Source organism: Electrona antarctica (assembly GCF_951216825.1).
Source record: "Electrona antarctica genome assembly, chromosome: 5".
NCBI lineage: Eukaryota > Metazoa > Chordata > Actinopteri > Myctophiformes > Myctophidae > Electrona > Electrona antarctica.
Genome location: NC_136810.1, coordinates 24,324,067 through 24,340,228, shown reverse-complemented (window position 1 = coordinate 24,340,228; position 16,162 = coordinate 24,324,067). Strand labels below are relative to the sequence as shown.

Genomic DNA, 16,162 nt, shown 5'->3' with positions numbered 1-16,162 from the left:
ACACGCACGAACAAGTGTAATGCGAATGGAACGAACACGCGAGTGTATGAGAGGAAGAGAGATGCAATGTAAGGCAGCAGCTAAAAAACTTCTTCTGATGTTTTGATATATCTTCTGAAGTAACCAACTCAATCCATTAGTCTAATTATCCCACTGTTTCATACACATGTGTGTGTGTGTGTGTGTGTGTGTGTGTGTGTGTGTGTGTGTGTGTGTGTGTGTGTGTGTGTGTGTGTGTGTGTGCGCGTGTACGCGTGCGCGTGGTGGTGTAGGGGGGGTTCGTGTGCGTGGTTGCGTGTGCGTGTGTGTGTGTGGGAGGTGTATGGGGGGGGGGGGGGGGGGGGGGGTCCTGTGCAAGTGTGTGTGCAACGCAGCCCACAGGGGTGGCGTGGGGTGAAGATTATAAACCTGACATTTATCCTCCTCAGTACGGCTGATCCATTAAGCAGTCCATAATCGCTTTGTGTGTGTTCTCTCTCTTCCCGCTATCCCCCCTGACCCCGTCCCGTCCCCCTTTCCCTGTTTTTTAGGTTCAACATGCCCCATGACGACAACCCCAAGTGCCGGGAGGCGGGCATAAAGCACCAGTACCACGTCATGGCGCCCACCCTCAACTACGACACCAGTCCTTGGTCGTGGTCCAAATGTAGCCGCAAGTACATCACCGAGTTCCTGGAGTAAGTACAGTACACAGTACACAGTTCACATTCCAACAGTACAGTATACCTGCTTCAGGTGTACCTGTACAGTAAGTACAGTATACCTGCTTCAGGTCATCATCATTCATTCAAGTCAGCACAACCCGAGAAATGAATTACAATTGAAATGACCTAATGCAATTTATTTGGTTTTGCCGATGACTGGATCTGCGTGCTACGGTACATCTCTCCTACCAATAGTGGCCCTCCAAATCACATCTAGGCCATAAACAACAGGTGGTAACTTAACTGCGGTGGTGGAGGGTGAGCAGCAATACAGGAAGCAGCAGCACTACAGGCGGCAGCACAGACATTGAGCATGCTTATTTTAATGATCAATCTATCGACTGTGTTCCGGCTTGGATCAATAGAACCATGCAACGTAGTATACTTTATGTTCTTATATATTGGTATCATTATGAAAACACATTTTGTCAGGGTTTAAAACCCTGAAATAAATACCATGACATTTTTGAGGGGCAATGCATGGCTTTCCGAATGAACATCAAACGTCTATGGAGGAGCCTAATTAAAAATAACCTGTCGCCAGCAAGTCTATGGACTTTAATGCTTGTTTAGGGCAGTTATGATGTAATTTTTTTGACAGCCAAGTCTATGGACTTAATGTTTGTTTAGGGCACTAAATCACGACGTAAGACTGATATAAATACAGTGGGCACCCCTCATTTCATTTTTGTATTAGTTATTAAAATCGTAGTGTTTTGCCACTTATTTGGGGTCATGTTTGGAATGGCTGCTCTACGGTACACCCTTCCTATAAGAGTTTTTCTTTTTGTTCCCTTTGTGTTTCGCTGGTGTGACATAACCCTTCTTGCTGAGCGTGCTAGCTAGCTAGCTATCTAGCTAGCTTGCCACTACCTCTCCCAGAGCGCAAGTATGTAGGTCAGCACAATGTAAACTGTGTTGACTTGTTATTGCCTGGTGTTGAGACAGCATTTCCTGTTTGAATCCGGGGGTCTTCCTCAGCTGACCTGAGCGATTGATCCTCTGCTCAGCCAGATACCACCCCTCCCTCCCTCCCTCCCCCGCTCTCGAGATGCTGCACAAACAGTCACTTACACTTAGTAGCCGGCGCGCTTTCCCCAGCAAAACCTGTAACGCGGGGCAACAAGCTCATTCAACGTCTCCCACCACTGACCCCGGTAAAGGGCTTCCCTTTAAGATGGGAAATGTCAGTTATAATTAGATCTTCCCTGGACATGACCCTTTGATCTCAAACCCCCCCCCCCCCCCCCCCCCCGTTGATTGTCGGAGGCCTCTCCACAAAAGGCCGCCTTGTTGACCAGATGCATCTTGGGACAGCGGGTGCTAGGCGACAGCCTCACATGCGGCTTCAAGGTTACGGCTCAGCCACAAGTGTCTGGAACTGGCCTGATGAGCTCAATGTTTTGGGATGAATTTTGGAACGTTTCAGCTGAGCACGAAGAGAATTCCCCCCATGAATCTATTCATTATTTGGAGCTGTCCACATCCGTGGGGCTGTCAACATCGGCCGTGTGAGGTCAATGCGCTCGGTGAGTGTGTGTGTGTGTGTGTGTGTGTGTGTGTGTGTGTGTGTGTGTGTGTGTGTGTGTGTGTGTGTGTGTGTGTGTGTGTGTGTGTGTGTGTGTGTGTGTGTGTGTGTGGTGGTGGTGGTGGGGGGGTGGTTGCATGCTGCTTAGAGAGCAGTAGTGAGGAATGGAAGTGGCGGTGAGAAGAATTCTCTCTAAACAGTGGCAATATTTATAAACAGCACGAGAGAGGAGAGAGAGAGAGATGGAGGGAGCACTGGGTTCTTTTTGGAGCGGTGTTGGTGGGAACTGTTCTTGGAGAGCGTAGCCAGGGCTGTCAAGCAGCAGCCAAACAGTAGAGAACCCTGATCCCATCATGCTCTCCTCTCTCTCCCACCGCTCCTTGTTAGCGGGCTGAACGGGTCAAGAAGTACGTCCGTGTTTTCACTACCCCGCTTCTCCCTGGAGAGCACTCCAACATGCACCGCTCGCTGGTCCATTTACAGATGGGGGGGGGGGGTTCATGCACCACCAAAACACCCTCCCTTGTTTCAGAAGCCTTTTCTCTCCTCCTCCTCCACCCTACTCTCATTTCACCATCGATGCAATAATGTCACCCGGGCCTCTCATAGCGTCCCCACCTGAGAGCTGATGAATGGTGTCCCGGTACTGTGCTATACGCTGTTATTATGTGTGAATAGCTAGCCACATAATAAAGTAACCATTCATTCCACCGTTTGGCTCCCTTCCAGTTTAGTTAAGCCACAAAACCCTAATACAAAAAGATCTAATGCAAATCTTTGCCCATTGCCACCCACAAATTGCTGTGTACATTGAGTGCCCCAAAAACCACATAATCATTAAAAGTAGCCAAAACCCTATCATTTTCCAGTTCAATGGCTAGACGCACACTTTGAGAATTAGCCTTTAACCACACGAAACAGCAGAATGTAATGACCATCTAAAATATTTCAGTGTGAAAGCAGCTTCTTTACCCCCCCCCACTCCCCTTCTTGATAAAAATCACAATGGTTCTAGTCAGATGCGTGGTAGAATTCACCCAGACCACTGTGTCATTATTCTTCCTTTATGTGGGTGTGCAGTAATGGGTGCATGCGGTCTGGGGCAAACCACGTCGACCTGCCACAATTATTTGATCAAGCAATGATACAGCAGTGGGCTGTGTCATTGACCATGATACAGCAATGGCTGTGTCATTCACCATGATACAGCAATGGCTGTGTCATTCACCATGATACAGCAATGGCTGTGTCATTGACCATGATACAGCAATGGCTGTGTCATTGACCATGATACAGCAATGGGCTGTGTCATTGACCATGATACAGCAATGGCTGTGTCATTGACCATGATACAGCAATGGCTGTGTCATTGACCATGATACAGCAATGGCTGTGTCATTGACCATGATACAGCAATGGGCTGTGTCATTCACCATGATACAGCAATGGCTGTGTCATTCACCATGATACAGCAATGGCTGTGTCATTCACCATGATACAGCAATGGCTGTGTCATTGACCATGATACAGCAATGGCTGTGTCATTGACCATGATACAGCAATGGGCTGTGTCATTCACCATGATACAGCAATGGGATGTGTCATTGACCATGATACAGCAATGGCTCAGTGGTCCAGGTACCTTGGCCGGTAGTCTGGCCGTGTGCCGCAGGTTCGACTCCCGATCCCGATGGCCTTTACTGCATGTCACTCCCCCATCTCTCTCCCCCATTTCCTGTCAGCCTACTGTCTGTCTCTCTATAAAAATATAAAATAAAAAGGCGAAAGCCGCAAAAAAACAAACATTTAAAAGTACAAATACCTCAAAGTAAATTTACTTTCCACACTGAATCTCGCCAAACTAAAAGTCTGATTTATGCGTGGTCATGCATCGTGTCTCGCTCCAGAAATAGCTGATCTACAAGCTCACAGTGTGAGGGTTTTGCTCCGTTACGGAGAATTGGTTGATTGATTGAATACTTTATTGGCAGAAATGTAAACCGTACAGAGTACGGTCAAACACGTCCAAAGGGATCACCGGCAAAAGTCCTTGCGGTCTTGTTTCCATTTAGGTCCTGAACTTTTTGAGGAATCGGGTTCCGTCCTGATTGCCAAACTGTGATACATGAGCACGAATAGCGCACTCTTCATGGTCATGGAACCTATTAATGTCCAGTCTCATAGGACAAAGACACAGAGACAACTATCTTTGTTCTTAAAGTAAACTCCCTTTAGAAGGCTGCCAATGGTTGCCATCTGTGGAACATTTTTCAGCGCCGAGTGGGAACATGGATCCACTGTCTCGTCTATATCCACTTAAGTAGGGGAGGGGGGGGTGGGGTAAATCAAAAAGACCACATTCTCTCCTCCTGTGAGTCTCTGTCTGTCTGTCTGTCTGTCCTGGCTTTAATAATCGTATCCATTTAGGGTCCAGGACGCTGATTAGACAGATGACCAACTGATGAAAGACGTTCCCAATATGCGACCGTCTTTTCTGGTTCTTTGACAGGACACTTCATAGCTTTCATCGACCGTAGCCGGACCTGCTGGTAATTGTTAACATAGTCGCATGCACTGAGCGGCTTGGCTGTTCTGTGTTGGCACGACACAAAGGTTCCTTACATTGTGGGAAAGGAAAGGAAAGGAAAGGAAAGGAAAGGAAAGGAAAGGAAAGGAAAGGAAAAATGTAAAACAAACACTAAAAAGATGAATTGTAATTACTGGCCTTGTTACATCAGCTGTATAGAGCAGGTGTTTTCATCTACGCACTCCCCAGGAAAATTTGTAAGAGCAACAAGACATGTTGCGGAAATTACACATCTATACATGCGTCTCATGTCTCCGTTTCCACTGCACCGTGAAAATAAACAACACGATAGGGAGGGGAAGGGTATATATCCATGGAGGGCGGATGTCTTTGCTCTAATAGTGTTTGGCAGGGCTTTGGGGGGGTCTGTATTTTCAAGCCTGGGAGACCTAGCAAAATGCAAGCCTATAGGTACGTACATCCAGTCCAGCTGTGCTTTTGTTGTCTATGTTGGGGTGGGGTGGGGGGGCAGGGTGTGGTCCGCCATACAATCGGTCATTACACTGCAGTGGTGGCGCTAGGCCCAGATCTGCTGGATGGAACATCTGCATGGGTCTTCAAAAGATGGTCTGGGGGCCGAAAATATCCGATCTACATTGTAAGCTTGTAGATCGATATTTTTGGCAAATATGTTTGGTGTAAAAGAAAAAGAGCAGACCAAGTACAGAGACAAAGTTCAACAAGTTGTCTAAGTATTGAGGGTTTAAATGGTTAAACATGTGAAAATACACATTCACATGAATTCCACATCCTGCTTCATCTCTCTTTCAGCTTTTCCACACATGGCCAGAAAAGCGTTTTCTGCAACAAAGTGTCTCTGATTACGTTTAAAATGTCTGGATGTCATCTTGAATGAGAGTAGTACTGTAATCACAATCAGCTGTGTTTGGAGGAACGTGCAGGTATGGGAATCAAACAGGTGAATGAAATCAAGATTAATTCATCATCATAAGGGTAGCGGTACGTCATCACGCAGCACATTTTCATTCAAAGGAAGTACTTCAAATTGGCTTTTTATGGACTTTTGATATAAAAATACACAAACATGGAAATGTTCCCATTGTTTTGGAAACTATTGTTAGGACCACGGATATGCTCGTATTTTTTTTATTACGTATTTTTCATTTCACTTTAAGCAGACATGTGGTCAGCATTCTTGAAAGAAAAGAATAATGCTGCATTAGTCATTCCACAGAGCCTGCTGACTCCCATTTCAGTGTGACAACGTGTGTGTGTGTGTGTGTGTGTGTGTGTGTGTGTGTGTGTGTGTGTGTGTGTGTGTGTGTGTGTGTGTGTGTGTGTGTGTGTGTGTGTGTGTGTGTGTGTGTGTGTGTGTGTGTGTGTGTGTGTGTGTGTGTGTGTGTGTGTGTGTGTGTGTGTGTGTGTGTCTGTCTGTCTCAGTCTGGCTGTTCCCCAAAATGCTATGTATTTGACCACAGACCCCCATCTGAAAAATAGAAGATATACAAGCTTGCAGCACAGCACAAAGTGATGCGCTGTGAGATTGCTCATCTATTTTTTGAATAGCCAACATATACATGGATGAAGTGGTAAAATGATTGTGATGCTGTATTAGGCTATAGCACATTTTGCTGGAGCCCCAAGGACCCCTGGGTGTCCTCGGACACCACTTTGAGAACCAATGCTGTAGATAACTTTACAGACCACAGGGGAAGACACATCTGAGGATGATCAGGCATGAGTCAGTGACACAGAGATGTTTACCATGGTTCTTGTTGGGAGACACATGGTGACATAATGGTCCATACAGGTATTTTTATGATTAAGGAGGGTGTAGGAAAATCGCTGGGTATATTTGGAGAAATTACACACACTGGAGCTTCTTTGGGGTTGTGCGTGCACAGTGCGTGTGTGTGTGAGCGCACATTATGAGTGTCGCATTATGTGGATTGCGTGTGTGTGTATACGTTGTACTTGCTCGTGTGTTGCTTTGTTCTTTCCTTTCTTGTTTCACATGCATAAGCCAGGGTTGTTGACAGTTAATTTGACTTTAACCACATGAAACCGTTGCTTTTCTATTCTGGTGGGGCGAACATTGGACAAAAATAGATGATCTACAAGCTTGTAGATCGGGCAAAGAGCTTGGTGTAGAGGGAAGAAATGAGGGAAGTATTGATGGATCCCTGGGCGACCCCCGGTAACAAAGTAGAGTAGTTAAACTAGTATAGAGTGGTTAACCCCTCTGGTGTTTGGTATTTTGTTTTAAAATACAAAATGACTGTGGCTGGTATGGCCGACAATGAATTATCGTTGGATTTCTTCCCATAAAATATAACGAAAACCTTTTACAAAGAAACACTTTGCTTCATTTCCTTCTCTAGCACCGGATACGGAGAATGTCTGCTGGACGAACCTTCGCCTTCGGGGAGAACCTACGACATGCCCAGCCTCTACCCCGGTCAGATCTACAACGCCAACAGACAGTGTGAACTCATGTTTGGACCGGGATCCCAAGTGTGCCCCTACATGGTAGGTAAAAGAACCCTAACCCTAGTTAAAGAACCCTACATGGTAGGTTGAAGAACCCTAACCCTAGTTGAAGAACCCTACATGGTAGGTAGAAGAACCCTAACCCTACATTGTAGGTTGACACTGCATTCTGTTTCACAGATGGTTGGATGCACAAAAAAAACTAAACAATTGCTCTGCCCTGATAGAAAGCACAGCGTATTTTTTTGTATAAAGCAACACTTTTAGATCATTTTGAGTAGTGATTCTGATTCAGTGTGCCTCGGTAATGTCAACCTCCTCTATTCCTGAGGGTGGGTTAAATTTATCGTCTTTTGCACCATCTGGACGACATGATTGTTCTACGGCGTATAGTTTAAAACGACGTGTTTAGACATCTCAAATGACTCACCGGTAACCATGTCTCGAATGGGAGCACCACAGACCATAGCGTCATGACCCCCCTCTCTCAGGTGCTTTTTTCCCTTTCCACAGCGAGGCTATTACATGATGAAGTCATACACACAACAAAGCATGCTTTCTGCTTTTTTAATAAGCAGAATGTGTGATCTACTGCTTGGGGAGGGGGCGGCGTTTCACGAGTCAATTTGCTGTGTGAAGCTTTTAACGAGCCACAGAGGAGATTGAACATCCTCAAAGGGTGCAGGTTAAGAAAACTCTCTGGTCCCGCTGGTGCGGTCTGAGGAGCGTTGCTCATCTGACTGGTACGTGGCTGGTGGCTAGAGACCTCCAGAGCAGTGGTGGACAATAACTAAGTACATTTACTACAGTACTGTATTGACTTGAGCACATTTTCCTTTGTTTCCAAATAGCAATATTGTACTTTTCACTGCACAACATTTCTAGGAAGTGACTCTTGGGACTGAAACAACAACAACAAAATAGCTGTTTACAAACTGCTGCGTTTGCGGACCAGAATATCAGAGCGAATTTCGGGTGCGCCATTTTTCCCACAGTTTTCGGACCTACTCCGAAAAACGCAGCAGTGTGCAAGGACCTTTAAGCCCTAATTCAGAAATAGTGAAAATGGCTGATCTACAAGGGAGCTTGCAGATCTGCTAACCACATATGCCCTGTTTCAAATGTAGTGTAGAGCTGCTAACCACATCATTTTATGTTCTTTATTCAAATATGGTCAAAATAGACGATCTACAAGCATGAAACGCGGTGTGAATTTGTAGCACTTTTAGAGCTCACAATCTTCTGAAGATTTCTAAAGATCTCTTGAGCATTTACTTGTTGAGTATACACTTTGTCTGCCACTGCACTATAGTCATGGTGTGGCTTAATCTCCCAGAGAGCCGGTAACGGGCACCCAGGTGGTTGTAAAAGTTAATGTCTGCTTTTCTTGTGGCTGCACTGTCCATAAAACCAGTTACACACTCATTTCACTGCGGTACGAGATCCTGTCAGCACAGGATATTTATGCTCTGATGTAAAATTGTCAAATGATTTTCCTTGAGGAGTGTTTTGTGAGGTGACATTAAGATTATATCATGGTGGGACTACGTGACTGCCAGCCAGCACTTAACATTTTGACTTTTTTCCGCAGAAACAATGCAAAAGGTTGTGGTGCACGAGTGCAGAGGGGGACCATAAAGGATGTCGCACGCAGCACATGCCCCTCGCCGATGGGACTGACTGTGGTCATGGAATGGTAAGTTATAATGTACAGTACAACTGGTGTCCATAATCTCATTCTCAAGGAAGTAATGTCAAGTATTTTGTCATTATTTTTGCCATCTCAGCTAGGCACTTTATAGTGTACTTTATGCTTTATGTACACTATAAGTATACACTTTATTATGAACTTTGGGCAACTTTGGGCAACGCAAAGGTAAAGGACAGAATGAACTAACTTTGTCAGATCCACAGTATCCTGGGCTCAATGTGTGCAGCAGACACAAATGCTTGTGGAAATGAAGGTGTCGATTTTTGCAACTTTTTGACGTTTTTTAATTTTCACCTGGTGTTTTCAGTGTGGGGAAGAATTATTTTAGTGCTTCTGCACATTTCAACAGAACGGAACAGAACGTGATAATCTCTCTCTCTGTAAGCACTCAGAACAAGTGTGATTATTTTAATCGTGGTGAACACCAGGACAATTTGGGAAAGAATGTTGAAAACCGCGACATTTGAATATTTTCCAGATACTTGGGACGCCCAGCTTGAAACGGGGACAATCCCCAGCCAAACCGGGACGTCTTCTCACCGTGTAGAGAAGAAAGTGTGGTCCTTTCAGGCCTGCTGCTTCCCCAATTCACTTCTAACTCCCAGCAGAGAGGAATAACTTAACATGCATTTACTCTCCAGCTGCATTCTGGTCTAAGGCAGCCCATGTAAATGTGGTCAGGTGATGGCCCTGGTTAGGAAACCTGAAGCTTTTAGCCTCGGCCTTGTTGTGGGGGCCCCCGTCTATCCCATTAGCCTTCATGTTCTCCTCGCTTTGAGATGCTATGGTAATTAAGTGCTAGTGGTTGGCATGGTATGGATGTGTGTCGAGGTTAGGGGAAGAGAGAGACGAGAGAGAGAGAGAGAGAGAGAGAGAGAGAGAGAGAGGCAAAGGGAGAGGGAATGCAGGAGCAAGACAGAGTCAGACTGAGAGAGAGAGAGAGAGAGAGAGAGAGAGAGAGAGAGAGAGAGAGACGAGGGAGAGTCTTGAGGGGGGCAAGGTGAAGGCACGGACGCTTTTGAAAGAGGATGCCGCCCGCCGTTCACAGTTGAGTCACCTTGTTGTGAACCTGTGACCCTAAAACCTCCTTAAAAGACAGGTGAGTGGGTCAGTGGTCAGGCTGTAACAGAGCCCAGGGGCTGGGACCGCGGCTGCCTTAAGGTTTCACAGGACAGGAGGGGGGGGGGGGGGGGGGGGGTGTACGTAATGTATGAGAGAGAGACAGGAAAGGAGAAAGTGAGTGAGAATGGACGTGTGTGTGTGTGTGGGTGTGGGCCAGGGGTACCGGCCGGGTACCCCTGGATGGAACCCCCTCAAGGAACTCATCCAGGAGTTTAAATACTATGTATTTATTTATTTATTTATTTAAAATAATAATAATAATTTAAAAAAAAACTCTTCTTGACAAATCTTCTCTTAAGGTCACACAATCCTTTCAGAAGAGGGTCTGCTGCCTAAAATGTATCAAATTGGGAGTCCTTGTTTGAAAATCACTGGTGTAAAACCCCTAATCATGTCGTCTTTCTACGTATGCCCTTGGTCTGACTCCCCGGGTCACTTGACCACCGTGGGTCTGGGAACAGCTCTGTGTCTCTCCAGGGACGAGCCGTTAACAGTGGATAGCTAACATCTTAATCCAAGCACAACAACAGGGTACAGGACCCTGTCCCAGGATAACAGCTCCCATACCACCCTGTGTCTCATTAACTGGCCTGTGTGGGTGGGGGGGAGGGATGGGAAGTCATACACCATAGCAAGGGTTTGAAAACTTCGGCTACATTAGACTGAGATACATTAGGTGAGGAATGGACAGAAATGAATGTAGAATGAAAAATGCACTTTATGGAACATGAATAAAAATGAGTATTGAATATTACAGCTATATATGGGTAAAACCTGTTAAAAGTACAATCTGGGACTTATTTTAATGAATATAATGTTATTTTAACCAATCTGGTAGAATGCTAAGCCTATCCTATATTAATATTGCCTAATGGGTGGGTGGACGGATGGACAACATGCACTGATGTCAGACAAATAGAAACCGCTGCCTCACAGTCACAACGCAGATTTGCGCATTGCCTAGAAGACTAGAGGGTGCGTTGGTCGGTATAGGCCGCGGAGTGTCGGGTACTGTAGGCCACCTGCTGTTTGACCTACATGTGACGTAGACATGGGCACGTTGGATTGGACACATTGTTAGTCGGGAGGTTGTCACAGCTGTCTGTGTCTCTGTCAGGTGAGGACATCAAACTTACGGGCTGTAGCTTTAAAGAACCCTTTGACAGCTCTTTTGCATTCATGGCAAAACCACACGCTCTACATGAGACATTTATGTGCCACTGTTGCTTTATGTAACTCGAACAAAGCAACTCCCCTCCCTGTGTGTGTGTGTGTGTGTGTGTGTGTGTGTGTGTGTGTGTGTGTGTGTGTGTGTGTGTGTGTGTGTGTGTGTGTGTGTGTGTGTGTGTGTGTGTGTGTGTGTGTGTGTGTGTGTGTGTGTGTGTGTGTGCATGTGCGTGCGTGTGTGTGAGTGTGTCTGTGCGCATACATGCGCGCGCGTGTGTGTGTAGTGGCACCACCTTTGTTTATGGTGCTGGGGGCTCAGTGTCATCCATATTCAGGGGACTCTTTTGAAGTGAAGAGAGTTGAAAGAGGGGGGGACCCAGTACGGGCACCTCACCTGCCCCATACAGAGGCCTTTCATGTGGCCACGCTGCGCAGGACCAAAGCTATCCCTGTGTCTACGTGCATGAGTGCATGAGTGATATCTTTGTGTGCATGTGCGTGTGCTCTCTGTCAGGTCAGACACCCCCCCCCCCCCCCTCTCTCTATACCCTATCCTGTTTCGTTTTACTTTACGTCATATTTAGTCTGTTTATCTGTCTGTGTTGCTGTTTGTTTACAAGCTCAAGCTTCCACAGTTTTGTTCTCGATTCATTTCGATTCAATTCAATTAAATTCCATGCAAATACATTTCATTTAATTCATCAGGGCTTTATTTGGCATGGGGAAACATACGTTTACATAGCCAACATGAGTAGAGTAACATAAATATATAATATGCAAATGTAAGAGTTGTCTGTCTGTTTTTAATTAATCTCTCTCTCTCTCTCTCTCTCTCTCTCTCTCTCTCTCTCTCTCTCTCTCTCCCCTTTCAACAACATTTTAATCTGCTCTATTTATCACACCTTCTCTCACCTCCTCTCCCTGTGAACTCGCTCCACTACCTCTCTCCTGCTACAAGTCATGTGGTTTGGGTCCGGGTGGGTGGGGGGGGTATGTGAGGGTCAGGCTCATGGCTCTGAGGTGTGTCCCGCGCTGGGAGGGGGGCGGATTAGTGGCATGGAACCTACGTACACAACACGCTGTAGAGCAGAGGAACCCAGGCAGGCAGCAGTGCTGTATACGTGTCAGTTTGTCTTTCGTTCAAAGCCCTGCCATGTTACTTCATACCATGAAAGGGCGGTGCCAGCGGCATCTATCCTTAAAAGCATACATACTTTTCAACAACGTACAACTTAAACGACCACTTCACCCATTTTCAACCTGCCTTTGTCCCCACTGATGCTCATGATAACATTCCACTATTTCAAAGATTTTTTTTCTTGCTGTTAGCTTGGAATCCCCATCAATTGAGTCATTGGTAGGCATGTTCCTGAACTGTCAATATCCCCCCCATGAGAAGCAGAGGAATTAGACAGAATACACCTATAGCTAAGACCTCTCCCACTTGGACACTTTCCAGCCAGGCTCATTCATTCCAATGTAAATATCATGGATTTTACACATTAATTACTGGTTCATTTTTGGAACCAGACCTTCAAAATCTCTTCCAAATCCGCCAACAAGGCCTTCCATATGCAGTGGGAAAATATGTGCGTGGCATTTCTTTTTTCAAACAATGTTTTATCATATAGGAAAATTATTGGTGGAGAGGTTTGTCTAACCCTTATGCTTAGCTGTAATTGGACCATAGTAGTTTGGGGAGGGGCTTAGCTATAGGTCAATTAGTGATGATCATTAGTAAGGGCCAACTACATGGAATTGATTAAAATAAGGTTGAAAATTGTTGAAGTGCTCCCTTAACCACTTAACCACTTAACCATAATACACTTTGTCATAATCCGAATTGTAACAATAGCCGTATTACAAGCTAGACGCGTTGTGAGCTTGTAGATCTGCTATTTAAAAATAAATAAAACATAAAAATAAGCCTTATAGTTTGAAATGAAAACATCAAATGTCACTTGTATCTTTTTCGCTCCTGTGACGGAAACCGTGGCTTCAGGTAACCTTTCATAAACAGAGCTGTGTGACCGTCCAAGACGAGGGACACTCGCTCACACGGAGGGTTTGGTCTGAATGAGAAGCTGTAAACCCCTCCCCCCTAGAACAGGTTTGTTTGTATACAACTGGTCAGAAGTAGGGCACCGCTCGCCGCTGGGTTCAGGGTTCCCCTCTTATGCCCTCTCGTTCCTCAGTTCCTGACTGCTGTCCCTCGACCCTACACTGGCCCCAGCAAGTCTGCATATTAGAAGCAACTTTGGGCTGAAGTGTATATCATTATTTGGGCTTGCTTCTTGGTGTTCTTTAAAAGCAGTTGTTCTCAAACCTTTTCATATTCACAAATATATATGTATTTGTCCGTGGCGTGGACTGCCCGGACCCCAGATATTTTGTGCCAGGGACCCGATCATCAAGTTCACACATTCGTTTCCTCTCGCCGCTGTTGTGCATGCGGGATATCTTTGTGTGTGTGTGTGTGTATCGTTGTGTGTGTGTGTCTCACTCTCGCGGGGGTGCTGGAGGGAGTAATGCGGTCACATGACCTTCTCGGCGGCGCGTCTGTCATCTGGCCCAGTGGGCCGTGCACTAACGAGGGCATCCCATCACTTGTTGTCTATAAATACCGCCACCATCTAGCGCCCCTTGCCCCCTCCGCTCTTCTCCTCCCCTTTTCTTCTCCTTTACCCCCCCCCCCCCCACGCGCGCAACCTATCCCATCCCCCTTTGCTCTTCTGACTTCAAAAGGACCCTACCCATGTGTTGAGGGGTGATGTGTGTGTGTTCTATGCGTGTTTATGTGTGTACTGAATGGGTTGTGTACACTTTGTCCGTGCGTTGGTTTTGTGTGTTGGTTTTGTGTGTTGGTGCGTGCGTGTGTGCATGTGCGAGTGTATGTGTGTTTGTTGTATTACCATAAGTTTGACCTCACTATAAGTGAGGTCCAAATGTCCCCACAAGTATGGTAGATTATGAAAAATAGACCGTTTTCCTGGTCCTCACAAGAACAATGTTTGTGTTATGGGGGGGAAAAAAGGTTTAACGGATTATACATTTAGATGTTAGGTTTATGGATTAGAGATAGTTATGCCTGATTTATCACTGTTTTTTTCAACTTGGTTTTACAGTTGAAATGTCCCTAAAATTGTAAACAAAATGGCAATCATAAATTGTGTGTGTGTGTGTGTGTGTGTGCGTGTGCGTGTGCGTGTGCGTGTGCGTGTGCGTGCGTGCGTGCGTGCGTGCGTGCGTGCGTGCGTGCGTGCGTGCGTGCGTGCGTGCGTGCACGTGGATTAGGGGCCAGCCAGCATGGTCAATCAGGGGCTGTCAAGCCAAAGTCAGGAGCTGCATCCACAGGCGCTCCCTTTGAAGAGAGGACAGTGCTCTGTGGGTGGCAGCGAGAGTGAGGGGGGAGGGGTCAGGGGGTGGTGGGTGTTGGTGGGTGGGGGTGGTGGTGGAGAGACTAATAGTAGCTGCTGAACTTGAATAAACCCCCAAATGCTTTGTTGTGAATGTTCTCGTCACACTCGATTTTGTGGAGTGTGTTCTTTCGTGGAAGTCTGCATGGCTTTGAACTGTAGTTCTCACAGTTTTTTTTATTCATTTCAAGGACCCCCCGGTTTTTGTATGCATTAGACCAAGCCCCCCCCCCCCCCCCTCCCCCACACTCCAAATACAGTGAACCTCTTGCACACTCCCGTTACAGGCCCGTTAAGGGTCCCATTTGGTTCCTAAAACTATCAACCATTTAGCTGGGGGCCCCCCGTGGAACCCCATCAAGGACCCCTGGGAGTCCCGTGTGGCAGACCCCACTTTGAGCATGACTGACTTGAGAATGTGTTCTCCAAGGGAAGGTTCTGTTGAAATCTATTTTCCCCTTCCCTAGTTTGTTTTACATGATTCAATCGGAAATGCAATAGTTCCCCCCCCCCCGTATAGCTGCAATGTTGTTCTTGTAATACAATCAAATTGGATTTTTCCGTTGGCTGTCAAGGCCAGAAAGTAGTTTTTTGCCACTCAGTGTAGGGATTCCTGCATAACTTTCGGGTACAACGATGTCACGCGCGTAGCCTGTATACACCGTGACTTCAAGAAGTAAGTATAAGTAAAAGCACTGAAAATGGGAAGGACTTTCAGAGTTCCCGGGATGTTGTCTCGTCAGCATAAGTGAGGGATGAAACGGGAAGTAACCTTTTTCCTTGTATTTCCATGGGAGCAGAGTGGCGACATGCTCTGGTTTCAGCCAATCGCAGTGAGATAGTGAGGTCTCTGGAAAGCCAAGCCAGGGGCAGCATGGGAGTTTGTTGGCCAAGGCGGCAAGGGTTGGCTCAGTCCTCCTGGCAGTCTGACAGACTAGTCGTACGATGCTGGTATTAGTAGTGTGTGTGTGTGTGTGTGTGTGTGTGTGTGTGTGTGTGTGTGTGTGTGTGTGTGTGTGTGTGTGTGTGTGTGTGTGTGTGTGTGTGTGTGTGTGTGTGTGTGTGTGTGCTTGCTTGCTTGCGCGTATCACTATACTTGTGAGGGCCACATGTCCCCACAAGTATATTACACTTTTATAAATAAGACATTGTGAGGACAGTTCCTCACAAGAGAAGTGGTTGTTTTATGGTTAAAAAAGGATATGGGTGTTAGGCTTACACTTAGGAAGTGATTCAGGTCATGAAATTAGGATTACATATTTAGTCATACAAAGAAACGATATACTATATTCTTGTGTACCAGTGTCGTACACCGAAAATAGCTGATCTGCTATTTTCTGCTTTATTTATTTTCCATTCATAAAATTGTAGATAGTAGTCTAATTTCTTCATCCTAAAATGTTCACGTCCTTACAAGTATAGTAAAGTGTGTGTGTGTGTGTGTGTGTGTGTGTGTGTGTGTGTGTGTGTGTGTGT

General features: G+C 46.0%; 1 protein-coding gene across 1 annotated transcript in view; it reads left to right on the top strand.

Annotated features, from left to right (window-relative positions):
- The window catches only part of LOC306923907 (A disintegrin and metalloproteinase with thrombospondin motifs 20), a gene marked incomplete at its 5' end in the record, with an annotated part of 154,198 nt that overhangs the window by 38,465 nt on the left and 99,571 nt on the right, over positions 1-16,162 (top strand). Inside the window, 3 exons of the mRNA XM_079502253.1 lie at positions 531-677; positions 7,162-7,309; positions 8,862-8,966. Coding sequence (XP_079358379.1) covers positions 531-677; positions 7,162-7,309; positions 8,862-8,966 — 400 coding nt within the window. The remainder of the gene's footprint in view (positions 1-530; positions 678-7,161; positions 7,310-8,861; positions 8,967-16,162) is intronic.